At 43.2% G+C, this 25,439-nt stretch overlaps 1 protein-coding gene across 3 annotated transcripts in view; it reads left to right on the top strand.

Moving 5' to 3' along the window:
* Znf521 (zinc finger protein 521) overlaps window positions 1–25,439 on the top strand; it is a 285,412-nt gene that overhangs the window by 15,058 nt on the left and 244,915 nt on the right. For all 3 annotated transcript variants that reach the window (XM_029546908.1, XM_021215108.2, XM_021215110.2), the window contains one exon: window positions 17,280–17,459. In XM_029546908.1, the coding sequence (XP_029402768.1) occupies window positions 17,280–17,459 (180 nt within the window). The remainder of the gene's footprint in view (window positions 1–17,279; window positions 17,460–25,439) is intronic.

The following is a 25,439-nucleotide window of genomic DNA, read 5'->3' as shown; positions in this document are numbered from 1 at the left end:
TGTGTGTGTGTGTGTGTGTATCCCCAAGCCAAATAAGTGCTCTAAGAATATGCATTAGTTCACTTACTGTTGCTGCAACATAAGACCCAAGGCTGGGTAGCTCACAGAGCACATAGGCTTATTGAGCTCAGGTAGAGGCCAGCTAGTAATGGATGGTATTCTGGTTTTGCTGTGCTATGGCATAGTGGTGGAGAAAAACAAAAATAACTGACTATAGGTGAAGAAAAGGATCACTTTATGACAGGTTACTCTTGTGAATAATAATCTGCTCTAGGAGACCAGCATCACTCATTACCATAATGGTATTCAGCTGCTTATAGGTCAAACAATCACATGTTCAAGTGACTGTGGGGACAAAATGTATCTAAACTGTAGCATCTCACTCCTAACCCTAACTAACCCTAACCCTAACCCTAGCCCTAACCCTAACCCTAACCCTAACCCTAGCAGCTCGCTCTAACCCTAGCAGCTCACTCTCACCCTAGCAGCTCGCTCTAACCCTAGCAGCTCGCTCTAACCCTAGCATCTCGCTCTAACCCTAGCAGCTCGCTCTAACCCTAGCAGCTCACTCTAACCCTAGCAGCTCGCTCTAACCCTAGCAGCTCACTCTCACCCTAGCAGCTCGCTCTAACCCTAGCAGCTCGCTCTAACCCTAGCAGCTCACTCTAACCCTAGCAGCTCTCTCCTGACCATAGCTACCACCCTGCTTATCATCCCCTTGGTCTGCTCCAATTTATTCTTTAACACCCCTGCTGTATGACAGATTGCTGAGCAGTAGCTCCTCCTTCATCCCTGATCATCAGGATGTTTCTCCTCAGTTATCTGTTGGTTTAGCTTATCACATACAAGTGATGCCTCATTGAATGCCATGTCTTCTTGCTGACACACATGATTAAAAACACACAGTATGTTCTTGAAAACTGAAGTGCTAGTTACAGAGAATGACTATATTTGATCAGGGCTAATACCAATGGTGTTCTTAGCCATACGGCTGGAGAGCGGCTATGATTCTGTCTTTGGTTTTGACCAGCAGGACTTGTGGACAAACTGTTGCTCAGGACACTTTGATTAGTGGTGCTGTAGCGAGGAGGTGACTTGACCATCTTGTGTATTTATTTTTCTGACAGCTGCCTTTTTATTTCCTGGGTTCTCTCATCTTCCCGTTTGAAAAGGCCTTTCTTATCACTAAGATGACTTGTCCTTAGACTGTGAAAAGTATCCCTCCTACTTTGTCCTCTGACTCTGTGCTTAGTGAGGGAGCGAGAACTTTTTTGTTCTTGCTGTGACTACCTAGTAGGTTTATTTATTTTCTATTTTGCATACTATTTATGCTAGCACGTGTCACCACTGTCCTTTTTCTCCTCATTAGTTTATGCATTCACATCACAACCTGATCACAGCCCCTCCCTCCTCTCCTCCCAGTCCCACCCTCCCACCCCTCCCCCACTTCCCCATCCCATTTGCGTCAGAGAAGCGGAGGCCCCCATGAGTACCGACCCACCTGGTATATCAAGTCATAGCAGGACTGAGTTCATCTCCCACTGAGGCTAGACAAGGCATCTCAGTTAGGGGTTAGGGGAAAGGAATCCAAAGGCAGGCAACAGAGTCAGGACAGCCCCCACCCCACTCTAATTGTTAGGGGACCCACATGAACACCAAGCTGCACATCTGCTGTATATGTGTAGGGGGCTTAGGTCCAGACCATGCATGCTCTTTGGTTGGTGGCTCAGTCTCTTGGGACCCCATGGGCCCAGGTTAGTTTACTCTGTATGTCTTTCTGTGGTGTCCCTGATCTCGCTGGGTCCTTCCATTGTCTCTGCCGCCTGCCTCTTCTGCAAGACTCCCTAAGCTCCGCCTATTGTTTGGTTATGGGTCTCTGGAACTATTTCCATCAGCTGCTGGACAAAGCCTTTCTGAAGTCAGTCATGCTAGGCTCCTGTCTGCAAGCATAGCAGAGTATCATTAATCGTGTCAGGGGTGGTTCTCTCCTGTGGGGTGGGTCTCAGGTTAGGCCCGTCATTGGTAGGTGGAGCCTGAACTTTTAGACTGTTCCAATGGTACTTTTCTTGTCTAAGATAGTGTTTGTATCGTATTCCCCCCAATCCATTCAAGGTTTGGTCAAAGATTGGCCACTACTCTTTAAATACAAAGATCAGCCTGGACATAGCCTCAGAAAGGAGTGAGCTGAATGTAGGGGCTCATCCATCACTTCTGTCATCGATGAGTTCATTCCTAGGCATGTTCTTAGACCCGCAGTGGCTTCCGTGGCTTCCAGATGCAGCCCTGTGTAGAGTGAAGGTTGCAGAGAGCTGGGGAGTGCTTGCCATGGGACCTGGCTAGGCTCGGCCTCAGCCATGAGGTCTGGCTGGCTAGGCTCAGCCTCAGCTTTTTGTTTATTTTCAGCCTTCTTTTGTGGCAGGCTTTATGAACTTTTCTCTCTCCTGAGCCACTTCCCTGCTTCAGTACACTGCCCTTAGTTCCCAAGTTTATTCAGTGCAGTGACCAGCCTTCTGTCTCCTTTAATTCCTGAAAGTCACTGCCAGATCCATTCTCATGCAGAGTAGTGACTTGCTCGCCTCTGGCTGTCCCTTTGGTCCTCAGAGACCCCACCTGCTGGTGGCCACTGGCTGACCTTGGCATTCATTTGTCTAGGAATAGTCTTTGGTGCACACCGTCTTCCCTTTCTCTTTGTATTAAAAAACTGTCCTAAAGTTGACTTTCCCTACAAACTCTAACCCTTTAATGTTTCCAATCAGGCGACTTTCAAGTATCCATTTATCTTCTCCTTTTGCCAACTTTAATGCTGAATGCAGGGAGGGAAGGAGAAATAGAAATCAGAGTGGGTGATTCCCTGAGGATTGTGAGAGGCCACCTTGACAGTGATGAGTGGAATACCCTCCAGTGACAGTGAGTGACAGAGGATGTCCCATGGTGGAATCATTTTAAATTTTTGAAAATACTTTATAAAGAGCGTACTTAAGTTTGTTTTTTTTTTTTTTTTTAGAGGTCAGCTGGGAGGGGCTGTCTTCTTAGGAATGAGACCTGTAACACTGTGCAAGGGTGTGAGAGAGGGTGCTAATGGTGAGACCCTCTGGGACCCATCAGCCTCAAACTCCAGAATTGAAATATCAGTTCTCACTAAAACCATGAGTCTGTGACAGGTCAGGCAGGGACAACCTTAGTTTGATTTTCATTGTAGAAGTTTCCTTCCAGGATCCTATACACTCTGTGCTGAAGGAACGGTGACTTCCCACAGCCACAGATCTTCCCCTTCCCCCTCTTCCTTTTCTCCACCTTCTCCCACTCCTCCTCTTCTGAACCCCTCTCTCTATGCTAAAGGATCTCATTAGCCCAGGTTGGTTAGCCTCTGTCACTAAGTGACTAAGGGTTAATGGGAAATCCTGCTTCCTGCCTCTACCTCCCAAGTGCTGTCACTACTCCTCTATCATCATCATCTTCTTCGTTGTCTTCTTCTTCTTCTTCTTCTTCTTCTTCTTCTTCTTCTTCTTCTTCTTCTTCTTCTTCTTCTTCTTCTTCTTCTTCTTCTTCCTCTTCCTCTTCCTCTTCCTCTTCCTCTTCCTCTTCCTCTTCCTCTTCCTCTTCCTCTTCCTCTTCCTCTTCCTCTTCCTCTTCCCCTCCTCCTCCTCCTCCTCCTCCTCCTCCTTTTCCTCCTCTTCCTTCTCCTCCATTTATGTATGGAGACTACTTATCTTCCTAGTGTGGTTGGAGGTATAGGATGCTCTAGACCTAGAAGTAAGGATGGTTGTGAACTACCATGCAAGAGTGGTACTCAGGTTCTTTTGTAAGAGCAACAAGCACTCTGAAGTGCTGAGTCATCTTTCTGAGTTCTGTCTGTATTCTTACAAGCTACAGCCCTGAGTATCATCTCTTTCGTTTGTTTTAGCTTCTTAATGCCTTAGCTTCTATCCATCAACATGTCACAGTGAAGTGGCATAAAGGACTGTACACTTAGAACCCAAGATTGAATCCCACTCACAGAAGAGTGGGAAGCCTCAGTTTTCCTGTCAGTAAAATGGTAGGCATGAGCCTAGACTAGCTGCATCAGTAAACCAACATGAGCTGTTTAAGAGGTGCCCGGGCTCTGCCACCAATCTAGCTGGCTCTCACGGTGTTTTCTAGCTCATGATCACTGAAGGAGCGGTCTGTGGTGATTTTGGTTGGTTGGTTTGTTTTGTTTTCTTTTGTTTCTTCTGTACAATCTTTTGGGGATGAGGTGACACAAGTCTTATGGCTGCCAGCCGTAAAAGGAAATATTTCCCCTTCTAGAGAAATATGAGAGACAGAACATTTGCATTGTCCACAGTAGGAGGTGACCACAAAGCTGGAAGAGCCCGTGCTCACTACAAATTGCCTCATGCCTTGGATGTGGGCACTGGGTACCTGTTTGTTTCTAGAGTTGTTACCCTTAAGTGAATTCTCAGTTGGGTGTCATTGTGGCATTGTCCTAGGTGAGGAAAGGGAGGCTTGTTCCTGGCATATTCATTTATCAGGTCTGAAGCTGCAGAAGGTAGGCTTCCTCATTAGAAATGCAGTACCGTTCAGAGGCTTGAAGAGTATGTGTCCGATCGCCACTGTGGTGAGACCTCAGGAGACCTGGCGCCTGTCAGAGGCCAAGAAGCCTGGGGCGCACAGGAGGGGGGCTATGAGGTGTGTGTGTGTGTGTGTGTGTGTGTGTGTGTGTGTGTGTGTCCAGGGGCCAGCTGAGGTCAGCAAAGGGCATCAGACCCTCTGGAGTGGAGTTACTGGTAGTTGTGAGCTGCTCTACATGGGTGCTAGGAACTGAGCTTGGGTCTTCTGTAGGACTGGTGGATGCTCTTAACCACTAAGGCGCTTCTCTAGCTCCTCAGAGGCACACTGCTGAGGGTTTCCCACGAAGGCCAGCCAGCTTGCTAGGGTGAAGATTCAGCTTGATTTGCAGGAGCAAACCACAGTGGCTGGGCCACAGCCTCATTACTCTTTTAAGACAAAAAAAGGAGACAACAGCAGACTGCGGCTCAGTGACAAGAAGAGTCCCCAGGCTTGATTTCCTGGTATCACAAAGAAACAGGCAGACAGCAACCATGACACCACACCTCAAAAACCCCTGAAAAGAAGATGTGAAAGTCATGATATATGTGTATAGAATGTTATCACAAAAGTCCATCATTTTACATGCTAACAGAATGGAGAAGGCACAGAAATGCGGAACACCCTTACTTTCTTGCCCCTTGCCCCTGTGTGCCCCCTCTCTCCCCACTCCTCCCTTCTCTCCATGTGGTCATGGTTGGTCTCTACTTCTCTACTCTCTCATCTCTGCCTTTCTCAGCCTCTATTACTCTCTTAACTCCCCTCCCAATGTCCTAAGTAAATTCTATTCTATAATTAAAATTAAAATAGAAAAAAAAAGGAAGGAGTGAAAGAGAGAAGAAAAAGCAATGTTGGGCCTTCCTGTTATCTTCTGAGGAACTTCTATATGTAAACATATACACACATATTCTACTTACTAAAGTAGATGTTGGAAAATCAATAGATAAAAATATGTCAGCATTTACCAACAATTTTTACCCCCATGTGATCAACTTACTTGCTTTTACTTTGTTCATATTTAGAAATTATCTGATTAAAAATTATTTTATCTTATTTACTTATTTAAAAAAATATGCTTTTTAGGTGTGTGTGTGTGTGTGTGTGTATGTGTGTGTGTGTGTATATGTGTGTGTGTGTGTATGTGTGTGTGTATATGTGTGTGTGTGTGTGTGTGTGTGTGTGTGTGTGTGTATGAATGCAGGTACCTATGGAGGCCACCATCTTCAGACCCCCAGAGCTGCCATTAGAGGTGGTTGTGAGCTACCCATCAGGGTGCTGGGAACCAAACTTGAGATTTCCGTAAGAACAGTACATGTCCTTACCTGCTAAGCCACATACTCATTGTTTCGAAATGGAGTCTCCTGTCTCTGGAGGCTGGTTTCAAATATACTGTGTAGCCCAGGTTAGCCTGGAATTTCTGATCCCTTTGCCTCCACCTTCCAAGTGCTAGCATTATAGGTACACGCTATCAAACCCTGCTGCAAAATGCATTTATGTCTCATGCATACTGTAAAAACATTTAATGTATGATCACAGTCTCCTGATATGTCCAGACTGAGACAGCATAAATAGGATCATGTTTCCACAAACAACTATTAATTTATAGTCGCTAAGATAATGGCGCTTACATTCTCTTTGGTTCTGTCTGGGCAGCTCTGTAAATTGTGTATTGATTATGCAAATGGACCTAGTGTCTTTATTACTGCTCTGCAGATATGTGCAGATGGAATGAACATTTGGTAAGATTGTCAATTTTATAGGAAAAACTGCATTTTACAGGTCTTTTTTGGGGGGGAAGAAATTGCATTAAAACTAACCTACAATTTATTAGTAAATTCAAGAAATTATTTGTGTTCTAGGAAATCAAAAGTAGAGTTAAAAAGTTTAAAGGGTGCTGTTTAATTTCCTTTGTTTCCAGCTCCTCAAGGAAGGTGCTGCAGAAATGATACCAGATCAATAATAATCTATTTTTGTAGTTTATTTTTGGTCGTGTGGCTTTTCTTGTTTTGCATCAGGTTAAAGGGACCTTAGACATTCTGGATTGGTTCCATTTTTACATTTATTAATCCAACTAGATGAATACAAAATGGCCTAATTTTTTCACCCAATGAAACATCAGTTTTCTTATCAATGACGTTGGCTTGTAAGTCATAAACAACAACCCCAGGTTTTATTCCCATCCTTTTTTTTTTCCGTACACATATACCTCATTGTATAGTTTTTTTTTTTTTTTCCTTTTCTCCTTTTGTTGAGTCATTGTCTTACTGAACATGTGTTCAGATTCCTCTTATTTTTCTAAACAGGATCACTTAAAAATGAGGAATTGCTACTTGTATGTTAGGTTGGAAAGGAAAAAAATAGCTGTTTTCTATTTGCCTAAGAATAACTTTCCATAGTATTAATTAATTAATTTAGTCAGTGTTTGTGTGTGCGCACACGTGTATGTGTGTGCGCGCGCGCACGCATGCAAATGTGTATGGGCCAGCCATTCTCAATGCTGGGATTACAGATGTTTGACACCATTCCTGGCTGGTTCTGGGGACCAAACTCAGGTCTTATTCCGCGTGCAAGACAGGCACCTTACCAACTAAGCCACCTGCCCATCCCTACTGCTTTGCTTCCCACTGTGGACCCAGCTTACCCTAGGTCAGAATGCTACACTGACACTCTACACACATCCATTTGTCCTTGCCTTTCAGGAGCAGCATTGGGTTTTAGAGGAGGAACATCCAGCGTTCTAAAACAAAACAAAGAAATAAGACAAGGCTAGGAGTAAAGAGAACTGGGCGATAACACTCGGTTGGTTTTTGTGAATGGATTTGGAGCTCAGCTTATTCTCTACTGGCGCAGGAAAGGATTGCCCTGATGAATGAGCACTGTTATGCTGCAGAGGCCAGTGTCGCTTGTTTCAAACACTCCTTTCCTAAGCTGGTGGTGCAGTAATCCTTGAGATAGTATAAATATCGTGCTCTGAAAGATGGACATTTCACCGACAGTGTCTACAGTGGGCAAGATATCGGAACCATTGGTAGAAGGTACCATATGTTCACTGGGAACTTTCTGTCCTGGATTCTCATTGGATGGCTGTAGCAGTGTCCTGTAGGTGAGACTCTGGGTTAAAACGGATACCGTGACACTCTTCCTCCACATCCTTGTGTCTAAAGTCTAAAGTCTAGCTTCTAAACAGATTTCATTCACGAACGTGGCTGTTTTAAGACGCATTGTTTAGTCCACGTACTCAGGATGACACACACATACCTTCCAGCCACTTATCTCCCTCCACACTGAATTTTCAGACTTTTAAAACTATTTTACTGTAGAGAAGTTAGTACTATGATACCTGGCTGTTGAAAATATCTCTTTGTAACATTTTTCTTTTGTAAAATGGAAGAGTCTTGCTTTAAGATGGGAATGTTGTCTGGTCTCTGGTTTATTTTGATTTGCGTCTAATGTGTCCAGGATGAGTGGAAGACACTAGATGATAGGAGTGGAGTGCAGTCGGGTGAGAAGAAGTGTCCAAACAAAGGCAAAAGCGAAGTGTCTCCAAGAAGAAGCCAAATATAAAAATACCCAAAACAAGCAAGCTAAAACAACCCGATGCTAACCACAAAAGAAAGCCGAAAAAATACCCTAAGGCAGAGTAACTTCAGATCGAGAGGATGTTAAACGTTCGTTTAGCAAACAGCCTCCTTGTGAGGCTGCCCACCGTTGCCTGCCTGTCACCTGGCTTGCTTGTGATGACTCGTGGTGACTTCCTGTATGTTCTTCTGCAGGGTTCTAGGCTTGCTTGTGAGGGGCATTTCACATGGTCATTTGCTGTTTTCTCTCTTCAGGGAATGTTCCTTTGGATCGTTTATGGAGGTTTTTTGAAAGTTCAAATGTCATAGCCCTGTTCACCACCCTAGGGACAGGGGTATATATCACATTGTTCTGGTTTGTTTATGTGCCTTTTGTATGGAGATTTATTTTGTTGTATTGTCTTATTTCATTTTTCTTCCGACAGGGTCTTCTTCTCTATCAACGACTAGCTTCTAACTCCTCAGGTAGGAAAGGTTGACCTTTAGTTCCCGAACCTCTCACCTTGACGCGCCTGGTGATGGATGCCACCAGCCAGGTTTATGGGGTGCTGCAGCTCTGACCAGGGTTTCCTACATGGTAGGGAAAAACTACCAACTGAACTCCATACCCTGCTCTTGTGCATGGTTTTATTTTATTGGGAAGGATCATGAACCGAGTATAGGATCATCTATTTAAATGAACCTTTAATGATATTTAAAAAGAAAAGAGAATAAGGGAGATCCAATACCTATTTTTGTTTTCAGTTAAACTTTATATTTCCTTTATTTGCCCTTATATATGTTTGAAGTAAAATGAAAAAATATAATCTGTCTCACCAAAGACTTCTGAGATCCTGAAATATTTTGTCCCTAGTTAAGAAGTTGTCTGGTGTGGCCCCTCTGTCGGCTTTCTCTCTGGCTCTGGTGTTTATTTTTGAGCATTTAGATATGTAGGAAGATGATCTCAAGAGAAGTAACTGGGTGAGTGAAAACCCATTTAGAAGGAAGGTCCTTAGCCTGATTCTGCCTGCTCTCTTGGCATGCTCTCCAGGCAAGCCATGACTTCAAGCGCTTGCCTTGCCCCCCACTGACCACTGTCTTCTCCCACCAACCATCTAGCGCCTGTTTCCTTTCTGCTCTGGACTTGGGACTTGGTTTGGGCTCTCCCTCTTCCCTTGTTTATGTTGTAACAGTCACAGCGGTTCCCTGCTTCCTGACCTGCTCTTTGCCAGCACATCCTCTCTGTGACCAGTGCAGCACCCTTCTGAAGTGGACCCATCTCACCCACTGCTTAGAAATCCCGCACTCACTTCTGGCACCGAGGTTAGCATGCAAACCTCATGATGTCTGTAGCCCTGTCCCCAGCTACCCTCCAGCTTGTTGGGCTCCACCATTGCCCTGGTTTGCCTGGAGGAGAAGCACTTGGATTTTCTTGAAGGCAGCATGTTGCTTTTGGCATCTGTGTCCTTAGTTTGGGAACTGGAGTTCTACTTGTATTCCTTTTTTTTTTTTTTTTTTTTCCTCTCCCTAACAAGCTGCTCTGTTCCTACTTAGCCATATCTTGACCTCCTTCTAACCTCACTGAGTTTTTGTTTTTTCTCTCTACCTCTATGAGTTTGCTATGTTCATCATGCCATGACACGGGAAAAATGTTTTGAATGGCAAACTTGGGTGAATGGACCAAGGGGTTCAAGGCCCTGGGAAACATTTGTAGCTTTTAGCCACCTCAGCCTGTTCCTGTCCATTCTGGATGCTAAAAGAGAGGCACTACCAAACCTTTGAAACTGCTCCTGACCAACCACTTTGGAAATGAGGGTAGATTACAAGCTCTGTCGAGGTGCTCAGGAAATATTTGCTTGCTGAATTTGTGACAAGGCAGGCGTAGTGACTCATCCTGAGATAGTTGAGCTTGAAGTAGGGCGATGCTTGTAACTTCTCTTATTTAAATGCTGAACCCTTGGCATTGCTTACCTCTGTTAAGTCTTCTGACTAAATGATAGACAACAGAATGGAGCCAGGGAATTTAGATAGGGCTTCTGGTTGGGATCGGAGCTTCCTAGTTGTTACAAGCTTTGCATGCATGTATGCTTTTAAAACTTCTTCCAAGGTTTACCCCACCCTGCAACTCAGCATCCTGAACAAGGATTGTCACGTGTACTGGATGGAATGGGGAGATAAACTCACGTTTGACCAGATTGTCTTGGTAGGGATGCTTCAGTGATGCTCCTCTTTGGTCTTCTGGGAGCCTGACAGACTTGAGAAGAGTCAATTAAAACCGCAGAAATTCCAAATATCGAAGCGATTTGTTGTAACACAGAGGGAATTCTTTCTATCTGAAGGGATTTGTAGGCAAAAGGGAATAAGCAGTTTCATAACTAGAAACATAGTTCAGAGAATAGAGCAGGTAGAAAGTAAACATGGAAAAAGAGAGTCATTAATTTTGGGGGCAGGGAACAAGGTCTTGCTATATGTAGCTCAGGCTGATTGCCAACTTGTGACCCTCCTGCCTTTGCCCATCTAGTACTGCAGTTACGTTTCTGCGTCATGTCAGCAGGCTGAAAAAAATTCTATGCTTTTAAAGATTTATTTTATTTTGAATAATATGTATGGGTGAGTCTGTGTGTGCGCGCGCGTGTGAGTGTAGGTGCCTGCAGATCCGAAGAGCATCTCAGATCCCTTAGAGCTGGAATCACGAGCACTTGTCAGCTGCCTGTTGTGTGTGCTGGTAACTGAGCTCTGGTCCCCTGTGAGAGCAGTCCCTGCTCTTGACCAGTGCTCTATCTCCAGCCCCAAGAGCGCAGTCCCAACCTTGACCATTCAAGGCTAGCCATGCAGTGCATGGGATCTCTGTCTCTTGTCTCTGCAATGGTAGAGGCAAGGTAGAGACCACAGCTTCAGGATACTTGAGGTTAGATCTCCTCCCCATTTCCACCCTCCCCCCCCCCCCATTACTTCTATTTTGTTTGCCTTGACTTGACAGACTAGAAATAAGACAGATACCAGCAGGCAAGTGTGCGGCTGACGGCTGGCTGCCTAGTCTGGCTTGCTGCATGCCTTCATTAAGGCTTCCTAGCCACTGTGTTAACAGTGTACAAGTTATTTCCCCCAAATCTGTTTTCATCTTAGGGGATTTCAAGTTAGAATGCATATCTAAAGCTCAGAAATCACAAAGTAATGATCCCGCCTTTTAGTTTTTGAGCACCAAGAAGGTTTCCTGCTTGTTGTTAAGGAACACTTACTTAGTGTTTGAATGAGTGTTAGCATGGTTTGAAGAGGTATTCAGAAAGACTACTTTTGGTACAGCTTGTTTTAAACAGATACTCTCCAATTTTCTTCTCAGGCTTCTAAATATGTTAACAAACATAGATGACTAGTTATTGCGCACTTCATTTCATTTATGTATTTATTTATGTATGTTTGTGTGTGCTTGTGTCTGTACACATCTATGATCATATATATATATATATATATATATATATATATATATATATATATAAACAAAGGTAGGTATGCGTGTCAAGGCTCAAGTACATGTATAGAGTCAGAGGAAACCTCAGGTGTCAATCCTCATCCTTCAATGGGTTCTGGGGAATTTGAACTCAGATCTTCTTGCTTTCACCACAATGCTTTTACCCATTAATCTATCTCCCCAGCCCACATATGAACTTTAAATACAAGACAAGGTGAATTATCACTTAGCGCAGGTAGTGATTTGTGGAAAATATGAGTACAGAATGTGTTTATATGAATTATTAATTAAGACGTGGGATTTTAATACCGAGACTTTGTAGAGAATATCCTTCCTTTCTTGTTCTACATTAAACAATTTCATTACATCATTTAGTGTGGTGTTTTTATGTGTGTAATGGTGTGTTTGCGTGTGTGTGTGTGTGTGTGTGTGTGTGGTGTGTGTGTGTGTGTGTATGTGGTGTGTGTGTGTGTGAGTGCATGTGCCCGTGCCCATAAAATCTTTTGTGCTGTAGCATACATCCATCGTATTGGTCCCAGGGATCCAAATCAGGTCGTCAGGTTTGGTGACAAGGGTCTTTACCTGCTGAGGCATCGCTCTGATCCCTTCTTAAATACTTTGCAATGGAGAAAACCCTTACGTCTTTACTACCCCGCTTTACTGTAGTATTAGGAGCAACATTTTTTTGGGGGGGGTAATATTTAGTTTTTATGCCTTTAACTGAGTTCTCCACGGTTGTGGTCATGACAATGAAATCTATATTATTTGGAATTCATAGTGTCCTGAACTCATGTGTTGGTTAAGATTGAGCAGTTCACACCATAGTTTCATGTGGTGAAAAGCTAGCTATGCCCAAGTGGACCGAGTATTATTAGGAATTGGTCTGGTTTGACATCTGCGCCTGTGTACACGTGCAAGGTTTGGCTTAATTTATGTCTCACCAGTCTCTGTGGCTAAGTGATCTTCCTGCTTTTGTATTTACGGCATCACTAGAATCTTGTGTTTTTGCCACTCTCATAAAAACCACGTCTGTTTTTTAAGGTAGGGCTTCATGCATGGAATTAACCAGGGAAAGCCTCATTTATATCTCCTGCAAGGAGGACCAGGGCCTGCGCTCTTTCTCGCTGCCAGAAGTTTTTATAGTAATACTTTGTATCTCGGCTCTGGCTCTTACCATTAAATGTGCTTTTTATAGAGTAGCAAGTTATAAATGTAGTGCAGCTACGGCATATTAATCTTACTGCAGAGATTTAATGAGGCAGTTGTTTTGCGATGGACACTATTGGGAGAGGAGAGCGACAGAGTTTTACTTCATCACTGAGCTGCAGAAATATTCCTTGCCTGGTAATAATTATAACCACATGATCTCTTCATTTTTCTTCCTTTTGCTGGTGCTTTTCCATGCAAAAGTGGCTTGGAAGGAGGTCCATTTCTGGGCAGCAGAATGGCTCGGAAATTGGGCTGTTTTCTTAGTAGTTTGACATTTTACCTTTGATCAGGCGTGGAATCCTTGTTGCAAAGAGAGAAATATGTAAGATGGTGTCAAGCATTCAGATGGTCCCTGCCAGGCCACTGAGATGGCTTTTAGGTATTCATTACTGTTACTTGACTTTTATATAGGTTATAAAAAAGTAAATGTGGTGAAACCTCATTTTTACATGGACAGAATAGAATTTCTGCTGGTTGGCCTTAAGCTGATCCCGCACTTGAAATTAATTGAAGTCCATACCTTTATTGCCTCCAACACTTTTAAGCCAGGGCAATTTTTCATTTTCCCCAAAGTTGTAATTTTATTAAACCAAGTTGAAGCAATAACAGTCCTTGAGAAGAGGAGGAAGGAAAGAACTACCTGCCAGAGACCATAATGAGAGGAAAATCATGCCTCTTTCAAATCCTCATTCGTAGGTAATGTTAACAAAACTGGAAACAGAATGCCACCATTTATTGTAGTAATAACAGTTGTGCCTCTGTTCCAAAAGTGAACCCTTAGTTCAGATCAGAACACTATAAATCCAGGGTCCCACAGCCCCCTTCGAAAGGATGAGCTGGAATGTGGGGTTAGCAAGTGAGATCCTTTGTGATGGAGGCCACATGTTGGGGTAGCATCATTTGGGGTAGAGGGAGAGAGAGTGGCGCCTGACGAACAGTGTGCTTTGCAGTGGCCCTTTAGGGGGCATGATGGGGGCTATTTTAAAATCCTGCCCTGTGAGAGGGTTTATAGGCAACAATGTAGTTGGAAGAACAAATGTCCCTCAGGCAGCAGGGCTGGGGGCAGGGCGACACTCACAGGCATGGGTCTTGTGTTTATAACCCCTTAGGCTGAAGTCAGGGGTTTGAATGACTAGCAGAGTAATACAATTATTTTTTATGATTGGATCTCAAAGGACTTTATAAAAACTCCATCACTGAGGCCATGTGCAATTACTGAAGTGTAGCCACCTGTGGGAAAGAAAATGGTTGACAAGGCAAGCTTTCAAGATGCTTCACACACCCACTGGCATCAGGACCAGGGACCCCTCACACAAATAAACACATCTTTTCAATGGCCAAGAAAGAATTCCTCGAGCAAGTGGAGGCTGGGGGAAAAAAATGTCTCATCACAAAGAAAGAGACTGAGAATCTAGTACTCCCTACACGGAGGCCTCATAGGCTATAATCGAACCCACCTCCCAGAGGGTCCCACTTAAGTGTTGACCTAAAAACAAATCCGCCAGTTGGCTGGAGCATGCATCCTAAAGTTGCAGCACAAGTGAATAAGCTTGACTGACTTCAGTCCCCAAAGGGTTCTATCTGTAAACCCAGAAGTGCAGGCAAAACATTTTTATTAGTCTTAAAATGACCCTCACTCTAATAACCAGCCACAGCGGTGGAAGCACAGGCCGGAGCTCCTCCACAGCTCTGAAGAGCAGAAACTCTGTGCATTCATATTTGGTTAGTATCTTTGATATCAGATTTCTGTAAAATACTCACAATACTGAATAATAAGGAAATAGACTTCTTATCCTTTCTCTCTGAATATTACTTAAAGTATTCAGTCTCCTTACTTAAAAACAAACAGGTCGGTGAATCTGCTGCCTAGCATCTAAATAACCACATTAAAATTCAGACCCTAACACCCACATTTCCCTGAATGCTGTCAGTTTTTTCAGAAACTGAAGCTCGGGCTAAACAAGGACGAATATTCAGCATGTGCATCCTGCCCCCAGCAAGCATTTATTGGCGTGGGGTCACTTTTTCGAAGTGGGGCAGTTATTTCCTTTTCTGAATTGCCCTCTGGGTTGGCAGCCTTTTCCTTCTTGGCTTTGGTCTGTGAGAGCTCTCTGGACCATTACCAACGTGTTGAGTCTGTAACTCCAGACAGAACATTGGAAGGCAGGAAACGCCAGTGAGGTGGGTCATAATGTGTCAGTCTTGGAGAATGTAGTCATGTGGATGCTTTTTAGATTTGGAGGCAACTGGTCCCTTCCCACTTACAAAGTACCAAGAAGGGGCCCTTTTCCTCCTTCTTTAAGGCATTCTCTGCCCCCTCTTCCCATTACTAAATAATGTGAAGCACTCACCTGGAGATGGTGCTGGGCTGCATAGAGAGTGAGGCAAGAAAGAAAGGTCCTGTTCCCCCCCCCCCAGAGAGGATCCATGGAAACCTCAGTATATTGAGATGGATAATGTGGTAGGTGTTGAGATAACCATATTTCACATATCAAATCAGCCGTGATTACCAACTTACCTAAATACGACATTCCCACAAACAAACAAACAAACAGATGAACACACCAACACAAAATGGCCTGCTGTTTGAGACGGGGCACTTGCCTTTTTCATGACCCAGTGAGATTACCTATGCGTTGAAATTAAAGTTGACTTTGGTTTTTCCAAATCATTTAAAGGATAGTGATGGTGTTACATTAGTTTCAGATTCAGAGGAAGGCTTTGAGCAACAGCCAGACAGAAAGGGGGATGCAGTGGGCTTCCTGGGAGCGTGTGACCTGCAAGTTAGCAGGCAGCCCACAGTAGCAGCATCTGTGAACTTTCCAAGAAAGATTTGTCAAATGCTGACTTTGTAGATTCTTGGCTGTAGAATTCCAAATATCCAGTGAAATATCACATATCTTGTATTTAAATAACCCGGTAAAGTACAGTCATTAAAAGTAGCAGAGATATATTGAAAATAAGACTTTAGGTAATACATTTGTTAGGCACCTTGATACAACCCATTTATAATTAACATTGATTAGACAAGATCTTAAGCTAGGAACTCTGACCTGGGGCTGTGGCCCAGTGGGTAGGCAGGAGGCCTAGCATGTATGAAGCCGTGGGTTCTATTCCCATACCACACAAAACAGGCCGAGTGGTTCCTGCCTCTTAGCCTAGCACTGTGGATATGAATGTAGAGAGAGCAGAAGTTCAAGGTTATCCTCAGCTACACAGTGAATTTAAGGATAGCCTAGGCTACATAACACTTTATCTAAAAAACAAAAAATTGAAAATATGGTTTATATCTGATTGTGGAGGACTTTTCTACAGTTAGAAGTTAATATCCCCCAAATTAAGCTTTGATGATTCAGATTTCTTCTAATGTGTTTCCTGTTCCTCCTTCCTTTCCTCCATGCCTGACATCCATTTTCTTCTCTTACTCCTCTCCCCTTTATCATTTCTACAGAGAACAAAGGCACTAGTGTTTGGGGGAGGTCCTTTTCTTCTTTACCTGCCATTCACCCATCCATCCATCCATCCATCCACCCATCCATCCACCCATCCTCTCTCTGTGTCTCTGTCTCTGTCTCTTTCTCTCTCTCTGTTTCTAGTTCTGGTGATGGTTGACTTCTCTATAGTGAACCAAGTGACAGCATACATAATCTATACATGGAACTTTTCAGTACATACAGTATCTTTGCCTTGTTCCTTATCTGTCCTGCCATTTGGTGATCATTCTTAGGATACAGATAGGACTATTTATGGTTTGCACGATGTGCAGCTTTGCTATCCTGATAATGTCGCTTTAGATTGTTGACTCGATTGTAATTATAATTTTGTCCGAATCTATGTGGTTTTTTTTTTTTTCTGTATAATTTCGAAATCCTAAAACCAGAACAACATGTTTTCGCTGGCCTTTGAGCTTAGAAGGGCGCTTCACTGGGTGGTGGAGCTTTCTTTGCTCTCACTACATCACAGATAATAGAGTAACTGTGCATTTTGACCAGTTTATAAGCAGAGGTCAATTTCTTGCCTATGGTAATTAACTTGGCTGACTCTAGGCTTTTGTATGGTCTGGTAATTTCCCATGAAAGAATATATTTAGCAGAAAGGGGTTCATTCTTAGAAGTAGTTTCTTTTTCCTTTGCATTGAAGACTGTTTATTTTTAAAGTGATTTATCTCTCTCTTTTAATGAAAAACTTCTAAAAGGCGGTTTAAAAACACAAAGTGAAGTTTAAGCATGGTTTGTTTGAAGGGGGCGGTGTGTGACAAGGCCTATACAGTGGGGAGAAAGCCTCTGCTAATAATACCAATGGACGCTTCTGATCCTGTGTATTACATTCGGAGACCGAGCCCTCTGTTGCAGCTTCCAGGGAAATACTGCTTCTGGTTTTGGTAGCAAGAAGATGAAATGCGACTTTATGAGAACCCATTTTTAAAGCTCATACTTACAGTCTCAATTTTCTTTCAGACCCCAACTGTAAACTTGAAGACAAGATTGAAGATGGGGAGGCAGTAGACTGCAAGAAGAGGCCAGAAGACGGGGAGGAGTTGGAGGAGGACGCTGTGCATAGCTGTGACAGCTGCCTCCAGGTGTTTGAGTCACTGAGCGACATCACAGAGCACAAGATCCATCAGTGCCAGCTGACAGGTAAACAGTACCAGTGCTGTCCCCGCTCCCCATGCTGCTCTACTGATGGTTCTTTTCTTTCAGTTTGTTCTTTTCTGTGGTTTCTGCCTCTAATTATTTTGCTCTGTACAGTCAAGACCCTAGGAAAGCCGAACAGGGATGTGGAGACATGGTGAGGCCATCTATGAATATGTTGTGCTGGATTCTTAGCCAGCCAGGGATGCAGCCTGTTTTCAGGGTGGTTGGCTGGACACTCCTGGCTAGATGTATTTTTCTAAAAATTCCTGAATGGTTGTCTGGGGCAGCCTCAGTGTTGAAGTTCTTTAGAGTATGTATTAGGTATGTGTGTATATATATGAATGCATATACATCCATATATACACTTATTTATATATACACATATGTATAAATACATGCATATAATTTTGCTTACTTTTTTTTCTGAAATGTTGGGAATACAATGGGATATTAGATGACTAAAATGAAACAAGAACTCTTTTAAATAATTTTCTAGGTTTGTTTACATCTATTAACTTATTTTAGTTTAAATATCTCTTCAGAAAAACCTTCTCTGATCCTGCTCTAAGTCAGGTGCCCTTTATTATCTCTTGGGAAAAACCTTCTCTGATCCTGCTCTAAGACAGGTGCCCTTTCCTATTCTTTTGAATGCCCACACACTTTAGGCTCCAGCATTTCTTTTGTTGTGACTCTTCTGGGCTATTGTTTCATTTTTGCTATAATAAAACACTGTGACCAAAGGCAGCTTGGGGGGGGGGGGAAGAGTTCATTTCATTGCACAGCTTATAGTCTATCAAGCAGGGATTTGGAGCAGGAAATCAAGGCAGGAACCTGGAGGCAGGAACTGATGGAGCCGTCCTCAAAGAGTGCCGCTTACCAGCTTGTTCTCTGTGGCTTGCAGTCTTTATTCCTGCCTGCTCAGGAACAGTACAATTCACAGTGAGCTGGGCAATCTCATCAATCATGAATCAGGAAAATGCCTAACTCAGTAGCTTACAGGCCAACTCCTATGGAGACAGTTTCTCAATGAACACTCCCCAGGTTCTAGATGCTGCTACTCTGTATCAGACTGACATAAAACCTGGTGAGCCCAGGAATCTGGTGGAGGACTTCGCATGGATGCTTCCACTGAACTATTTACCTAACCCTTACTACTTCATGCCTGAACACTGCAGTTCTCAGCAAGGGGGTTCATTTCCCGCCTCCATCATTGGACTTTGGGCTTATGAAGGGCTAGAGCTGTGCCTTCACCCTTGCATTGGCCAAGCCCAGCACAGTGTTGAGATATTACTTAGCTACTCACTAAGGCTGCCATGATACTTGGCTATGCTGTTCACTGGAAGAGGAAAATGTAACACTCCACCGAAACACAGCATGTTCAGTGTAATGACCGAATAAAAATGAAACGTGTAGAGTATAGTCCTCCTCAGAATATAGTTATCTTTAATATCCATGGATTTGGTGTCTGTCAATTCTACCACCTGCTCATCAAAAGTATTCGAAAGACATTTTGTTCACAGGTAGACTCTATTCTTTCTTTTTCTTGTCCTTGTTCCCTATATGGTAAGAACAATGGCTCACCTAGCACTTATATGATAAAGCTGGTAATAGAGACAACTTAGTGTATACAGGACGACATGTGGGGTTGTGACTGTTCTATGCCGTCCCCAAGGGACACCTGTTAATTGTGGAATCCTCTAGGGAACTATGGCTGATCCCTCATGGTCACAGAGGGTGAGCACATACCAGGCAGGGATGTACTATGTGTGTTGATTGGCTTGGCTACACAGCCATGGACCACAGAATGTCTTGCTCACTGTTGTCTACATGTCATCTTTCACTCACTGAAACCGCCACAGCATCTGTACCGCGTGGGCGGACATTTCCTTCTCTCTCTCTCTTCCCAGCACAGTCTTTCTTTCACTAAGGATGGTCAGGGAATGTATTTCGTAGACAACTTGCTCTTCAACTGTTTTCCCAGAAAATTTTCTATTTGTGTAAGATTTTAATGGGTGTTTCATTTTAACAAGGTTTCCTGAGCAGATTACTGTGGCAGGGCTGGGTGGAATCCAGGAAAACAGAATTCGTTGTTAAAGTGCACCGTGGCTGGTCTCTTCAAGAGGGGAGAACCGTGAGCAACTTTATTAAGCTGTGCAGTCTCTCTTGCAGGAAAGAACCTCTTTTTAGGATCATTTGTCCCCTACTCTCTTCTTTGACGTGATCTAACCCTGTATCCTCGGCTGGCCTGAACCTCACAGAGATCTCTCTGCCTCTACTTCCCAGACGCTGGGATTAGAGGCATGTGGTTAGAATGATGTGTATTGACATGCAGGGTAGTATGATGTGTACTGATCATTTTCCTATTTTTATAACTTTGTAAGATTTTAGAGTAACTTTTATTGTAGTATTATTTCGAATGTACAGAAAGTTTACGAGGTATTTGTAGACGTCCGTATTAGTTAATTGGCTCATGAGGCACCTATATTCTGTATTATTTGACTTCTCATTTCTTCTCTCATTTGTCTTGCATTGCTGACCATGATTTTCTTACTATGTTAGTAGTCTCAAAACATTGTACCTCTAGAATGCAGCTTGTGTATTTCCTGGGGACCAATCCGTTTTTCTGACCAATGTGTTCCATTTTTCTGACCAATGTGTAGTTACCAGATTCAAGAAAGTGGAAAATTGTTTAAAAACAAATTAATACTCATTTTATTATCACTGATATCTGATCTATAATCCAAATTATTCCAGTAACGTCATTTATAACCTTTTCTGTTTTGCCTAATCCTGAATACAGCTTCACATGTATGGAACTTGTAATTGTCAAGTCTCTTGTGCCTGCTCTAAGCAGGAATTCTTTCTCCACCTTCCTGTGTATTTTGGGGGAGGGCACTTTTATAGAGTACCTGACACACTTTGTAGGATTTCCATCTGAGTGGGTTTGATTGCTTCCTCATGGTCACATCCAGGTCCTGGGCTTGTGGCAACGTCACTAGTCTGATGTCACCCCCTCCTTACTATTGCACCCTGGTGGTAAATAGCATTGGTGGATTACAGTGATGGTGACATTAACACCGAGGACTTGCTTTTCATGGTGTTTACTAATCTTGTTTGTTGTAATTTACTGTGTCCCCTTCATTTACAGTGCAGGGACACTTCATGGTAAGATGCTGTCTTAGCCCTACGTCATAGAACTTCAGTCACTGTTGGTCTCTACTGACATGCCAGAGTCCTTGTTACCTGGCTCAGTAGTATTCCTTTTCTTATTAATTCATATTGTATCATCATTGATTTTTAGATTACTTTACTCAGTGATTCATTGTTCATTGTATGTATGTATGTATGTATGTACTATGTATCTGTTTGTATATCATCTGGCCATCTATCCATCCATCATTTATTTGCCTGTCTGCATGTCCATCCATTTATTAATCACCTATCTGTCTGCTTATCCATCCATCCATCCATCCATCCATCCATCATCTATCTATCTTTGCATGTTGGGAATTAGAAGGCCATATGCTGGATAGGTTCTTACTACCAAGCTACATCTCCAGCTCTCTGTCAATTTTTCAATGTAATTACTGTCCTAGATTTAGCCAATGAGAATAATTTTCAACTTAAGTGTCTGTTTAATATGTCTGTCACTATCAGGGGGACTTGCTTTATTTCGGGGACAAACAAAACCTCTGGATCCTGTTCTCTTCTTGTCTAGTCATGTCCTGCAATCTTTTTGGTGATTATTACCATTTTTAGGTTTTGGTTTGGTAGTGTGATATCAGGGTTAATTTTAGGAAGTAGGGTGTTTAGAAGTCAAGACTTGACAACTCTGTGCTCACTGCTACATCTTAATGTCTATAGAGCTTTCCGCTGACTGAACTAGTACGTGTACAAATATGCTAATATGATTTGTAATATACACATAGCGTGACCTGTAACCTACTCATACAGAAGTGAGCACACCCGTATGTATTTTCCTTGGATTCTAACAAAAATGATATTTCCAATTCAACCTAAGGTCTCAGGCACACCTTTTCTTCAGTCTCTGTCGGTCACTGTCTGCTGCGATGATAAAAACCTGCCTGCTGCCATCCTCAGTGTACTGAGTCATTTGCTTGAGCCTAGAATACACATTAAGCAATCCCACATTAGCTGACTCATATAACCGTGCTAAGCATGTCAACTGATTTCAACTTAATATCTTCTGCAATTGGTAAGTCTATATTTTAATGCAGTATTTGCCTAGAATACAATTAACATGTGAGTGTGCAGTGTGACTTCTTGGCAGAATGCACTGTATCCTTTTCACATGCAGATTTTCTCTGACTTTCTCTGACATTACAGTCTTTTCTGCTCTGTCTTCCTCCTCAGTCTCCACCAGAAGTACCCAGGTCAGGAGTTGTTTAACCATAGACACATTCAGCCTGCTATAAATGGGACTGTACTCTATGATCGCTATGAACTCTTCTCTGCATCTCTGTCTTTGGTGTCTGTATCACGGGACCTGTCTGGAGATGTTTGAAAGTATGTTGTTTTTGTGTGTCACTGTTGAGGGTGTTCTGCGAGTGCAGCACACAGTACCATTGTGTGGCTGAGCTGCACTGTGTGTGCCCTCGTCTTGCTGCTGGACACTACCGTTGTGTGGCTGAGCTGCACTGCGTGTGCCCTCGTCTTGCTGCTGGACACTAGGATTACTTTCTCTTTTCTTCTTTGTTATTCTGAAGTAGGTTGGAGTGGACATCTGCCTTTCTTTGGGTTAATCTGCTTGGGTTGCTGGCAGGAGTGGAGGGGCTGGGTATTGAGGAGGTTGAGGAGGGAAGTTGCCTGTTTGTAGAGACACGTTCACACTGGTTCCCAAGATGTTTTGTTTGTTTGTACTCCTGGCAGCAGTGGGTGACTTCCGGTGACCATCCGTCCAGGCCAGTGTTCACACTCCCATCTTCTGGATTCTGTCTTTCTTTTGGGTATGAATTGATCTTCCTTGTGGATGTCCTTACAGTTGCCAGTTTATGTACACTAAGTTGACTTTGTTTGATGGCTCTTTTCCTCAGAACACAGAATTTTGTGAAAATCCAGGATCTTGCTGTGGCTGGCCCATAACTTACTACGTAGACCAGGCTGGCCTCAAACTCTCTGCCTCCTGAGTGCTGAGATTAAAGGCCTGTTCCACCAACTCCATCTGAGAGTCCTATTACATACAGACAATTAATTAGTAAGACAGTTTTTAGGTGGAAAGCTAGTGCATTAGATGAAGCTTTTCACTCACTTAGAATAGTGCTTATGCAAGCACAACCTTGGACAGGCACTGACCAGTGTGAATGGAGCCAGTGAGAAAGGTTAGAGGGGGCTGTCCATCCTGTTTCAGGTTTCAGTCATTCATTCACTCATTCATTCATTCCTTTATTTAATTCTTCATTCCTGTGGTATGTAGGATCATATCAGGGTTTCATGCTGTACTTTTGGCTACTTTGTGGGTTCTTCCTTCTTCTACCTTCTCCACCCTTTCAACTCCCTATTACTAGATAGGAGAGAAAAAAGATAGAGAGGAAGGGAGGCGATATTATCATTAGACTACTTCCTGCTGACTCGGGGTGTCGGGTTCCTTGGGGCAAGTTTGATCTTTGCTCTCAGAATATTGAGTTTCTTCTTCTTACCCCTTTGTGCATTGCTACTTAACAAACTGCAAAGAACAGTGTCCAACCAACATTGGGCCATCCAGCTGTTCCTGTCTGGGCTCTAGCATTTATATCCTCTGAAAAGTTCTCTAAATTCTATAAAGTCACACACTAGCAAAAACTATCTAGAGCTGGCAAAATCACTCCTCTGCTAGAGCATGGGGCAAATCATATTCAGCTGCTGTCGACTGTGTGATGTAGTCCTGTATCCCCACAGCTAGGATTAAAACTAAAACACATCCTCTGTGTTTTTTTTTTTTTTTAAGGAAGCCCAAATCCTCACAACACCATGCGTGTTTGGCAAACCTTCCACCACTGAGCTATACCCCCCAATCCTGAAGTTACTTTAGAAGTTAAATGTTGAAAGTCAGTAGTGCATTCTCCTTACTGAGCATGTGCGTCCTACAGAGTGCCTGGCTGGCACTTACCCTTATTTCAGCTTCATGAACCAGAAGAGACAGGGATCACTCCTGTCTGATTTTAATGGTGTCTGCAGAACATGGTATGGTATAGGACAGCTAATATTTATGAGTTAAATACTGATTATTTTTTCCTTTAAAAGTAATCAAAATTTGGTCTCTCTCGATCTAAGGCTTTGAGGAAGCTTCAGTCTGGTCTATGCTCACATAGCACAGCATTTTAATTAAAGGTCAAAGAACAAAAGTGACTTACTGAATGAATGATTTCAGAAAAGGACAAATCTAATGGGTTTTGTTTCTGTGTACAAAAAAAAAAGGAGTAAATAAAACTGAAGAAGAAAAGAGTGATGGTTATGATAATGATACTGGTGGTAGTGATGATGATGGTGATGGTGGTGGTGATGTTGAGTGCGTGTATGCCAGTGTTTCTCAATCTGTGGGTTGAGACCCCTTTGGGATGTCCAAAGACCACTTACTTCACATGGGGTTGCCTAAGACTGTTGGAAAGCATAGATATTTTAACAGCAACAAAATTATGTTAGTAAATTGTTATGAAGTAGCAATGAAACTAATTTTATGGCTGGGGGTCACCACCACATGAGGAACTGTATTAAAGGGTCACAGCACTAGGAAGGTTGAGAACCACTGGTGTGTGTGTGTGTGTGTGTGTGTTTGTATTGATGGGTGGGAGTTTGTTTAGGAATGTAAAGCCAAAGTGGAAGGCCAGAGAGGGAAGAGCAGAAATCACAGTAATCACCATAGATGAAGGTGTGTGAGTTGGAATTTTCCTTAGCTGGAGGAAGCCGTCCAGTCTGCTCAGGAGAAGATTAAAGACAGGGACAAGTTGTCATTACAAGGGTGATGTTGTGCCTTTTGGTGGAAGTTAGGGGACAGTGCTCCTGAGTTATTGTCCAGCTGCTGTAGTCAACGCTCTAGAAACCACCTGTTTTTAAAACAGTGGTGGTGCACGCCTTTAATCCCAGCACTTGGGAGGCAGAGGCAGGTGGATTTCTGAGTTCAAGGCCAGCCTGGTCTACAGAGTGAGTTCCAGGACAGCCAGGGCTACACAGAGAAACCCTGTCTCGAAAAACCAAAAACCAACCAACCAAACAAAACCAAAAACCAACCAACCAACCAAACCAAAACAACAACAACAACAAAAAACAAAAAACCCCTGCAGACAGACAAAGCTGCCGCAGCAAGGCAGGCATTAGTGTTTCTTCTTGCCTTCTCTCTGGTCCATGCTTACCTTCGCTTTTTTTGTTTCATTGCTTTGGTTTTTAGCTTTATCTACCCTGTTTGTGCATTTGTTTACCTTGCCTCTGGTTCTTGTCCATTCTCAGACTCCAGATGTCCTTTTCTATACCCACCCCGTTCCTCTTTTGTGCCTTTTATGGGCTCCTAAGGAATCTCCAGTCACTCTGTGATGCGCGTGGACTCATGCTGTTAATCATGGTCCCTTTTCCCTAGCTGCTTGCCTCTGCCCAGGTAGACTGCAACCTGGAGGTATTTCCACGAATCATTTGTGTGAAGAAAGAGTGACTCTGAGTGGTGTGTCCAGGACTTAAATATAGAGTAGAATTAGGCAAAAAAAAAAAAAAAAAAAAAAAGACACGTGTCTCCTGGATTTACAAACAGAACACAGGTGCCTGATGGTCTGAGGCCTCTGGGGAGTCACACAACCCCAAGGTTGCTGGGTTTGTTCCTCTGTGCGACAGCCATAGAAATCCTCCCTTGGCTCTTTATTTCTCTCGACGGCAGGATTTCTTGGTAACTTCACCTCTATTTCTTTGGTGACTTTTGTCTCCCAATGTGATGCGGATTTTTTGGCCAGTCTGCCTCAGTGGACACCGGTTACCCGATATCAAAGACCTTTAAATCCTGGA

Source organism: Mus pahari, chromosome 15 (assembly GCF_900095145.1).
Source record: "Mus pahari chromosome 15, PAHARI_EIJ_v1.1, whole genome shotgun sequence".
NCBI lineage: Eukaryota > Metazoa > Chordata > Mammalia > Rodentia > Muridae > Mus > Mus pahari.
Note: the sequence above shows the minus strand (reverse complement) of the source record. Positions and strands in the feature narration are given on the sequence as shown.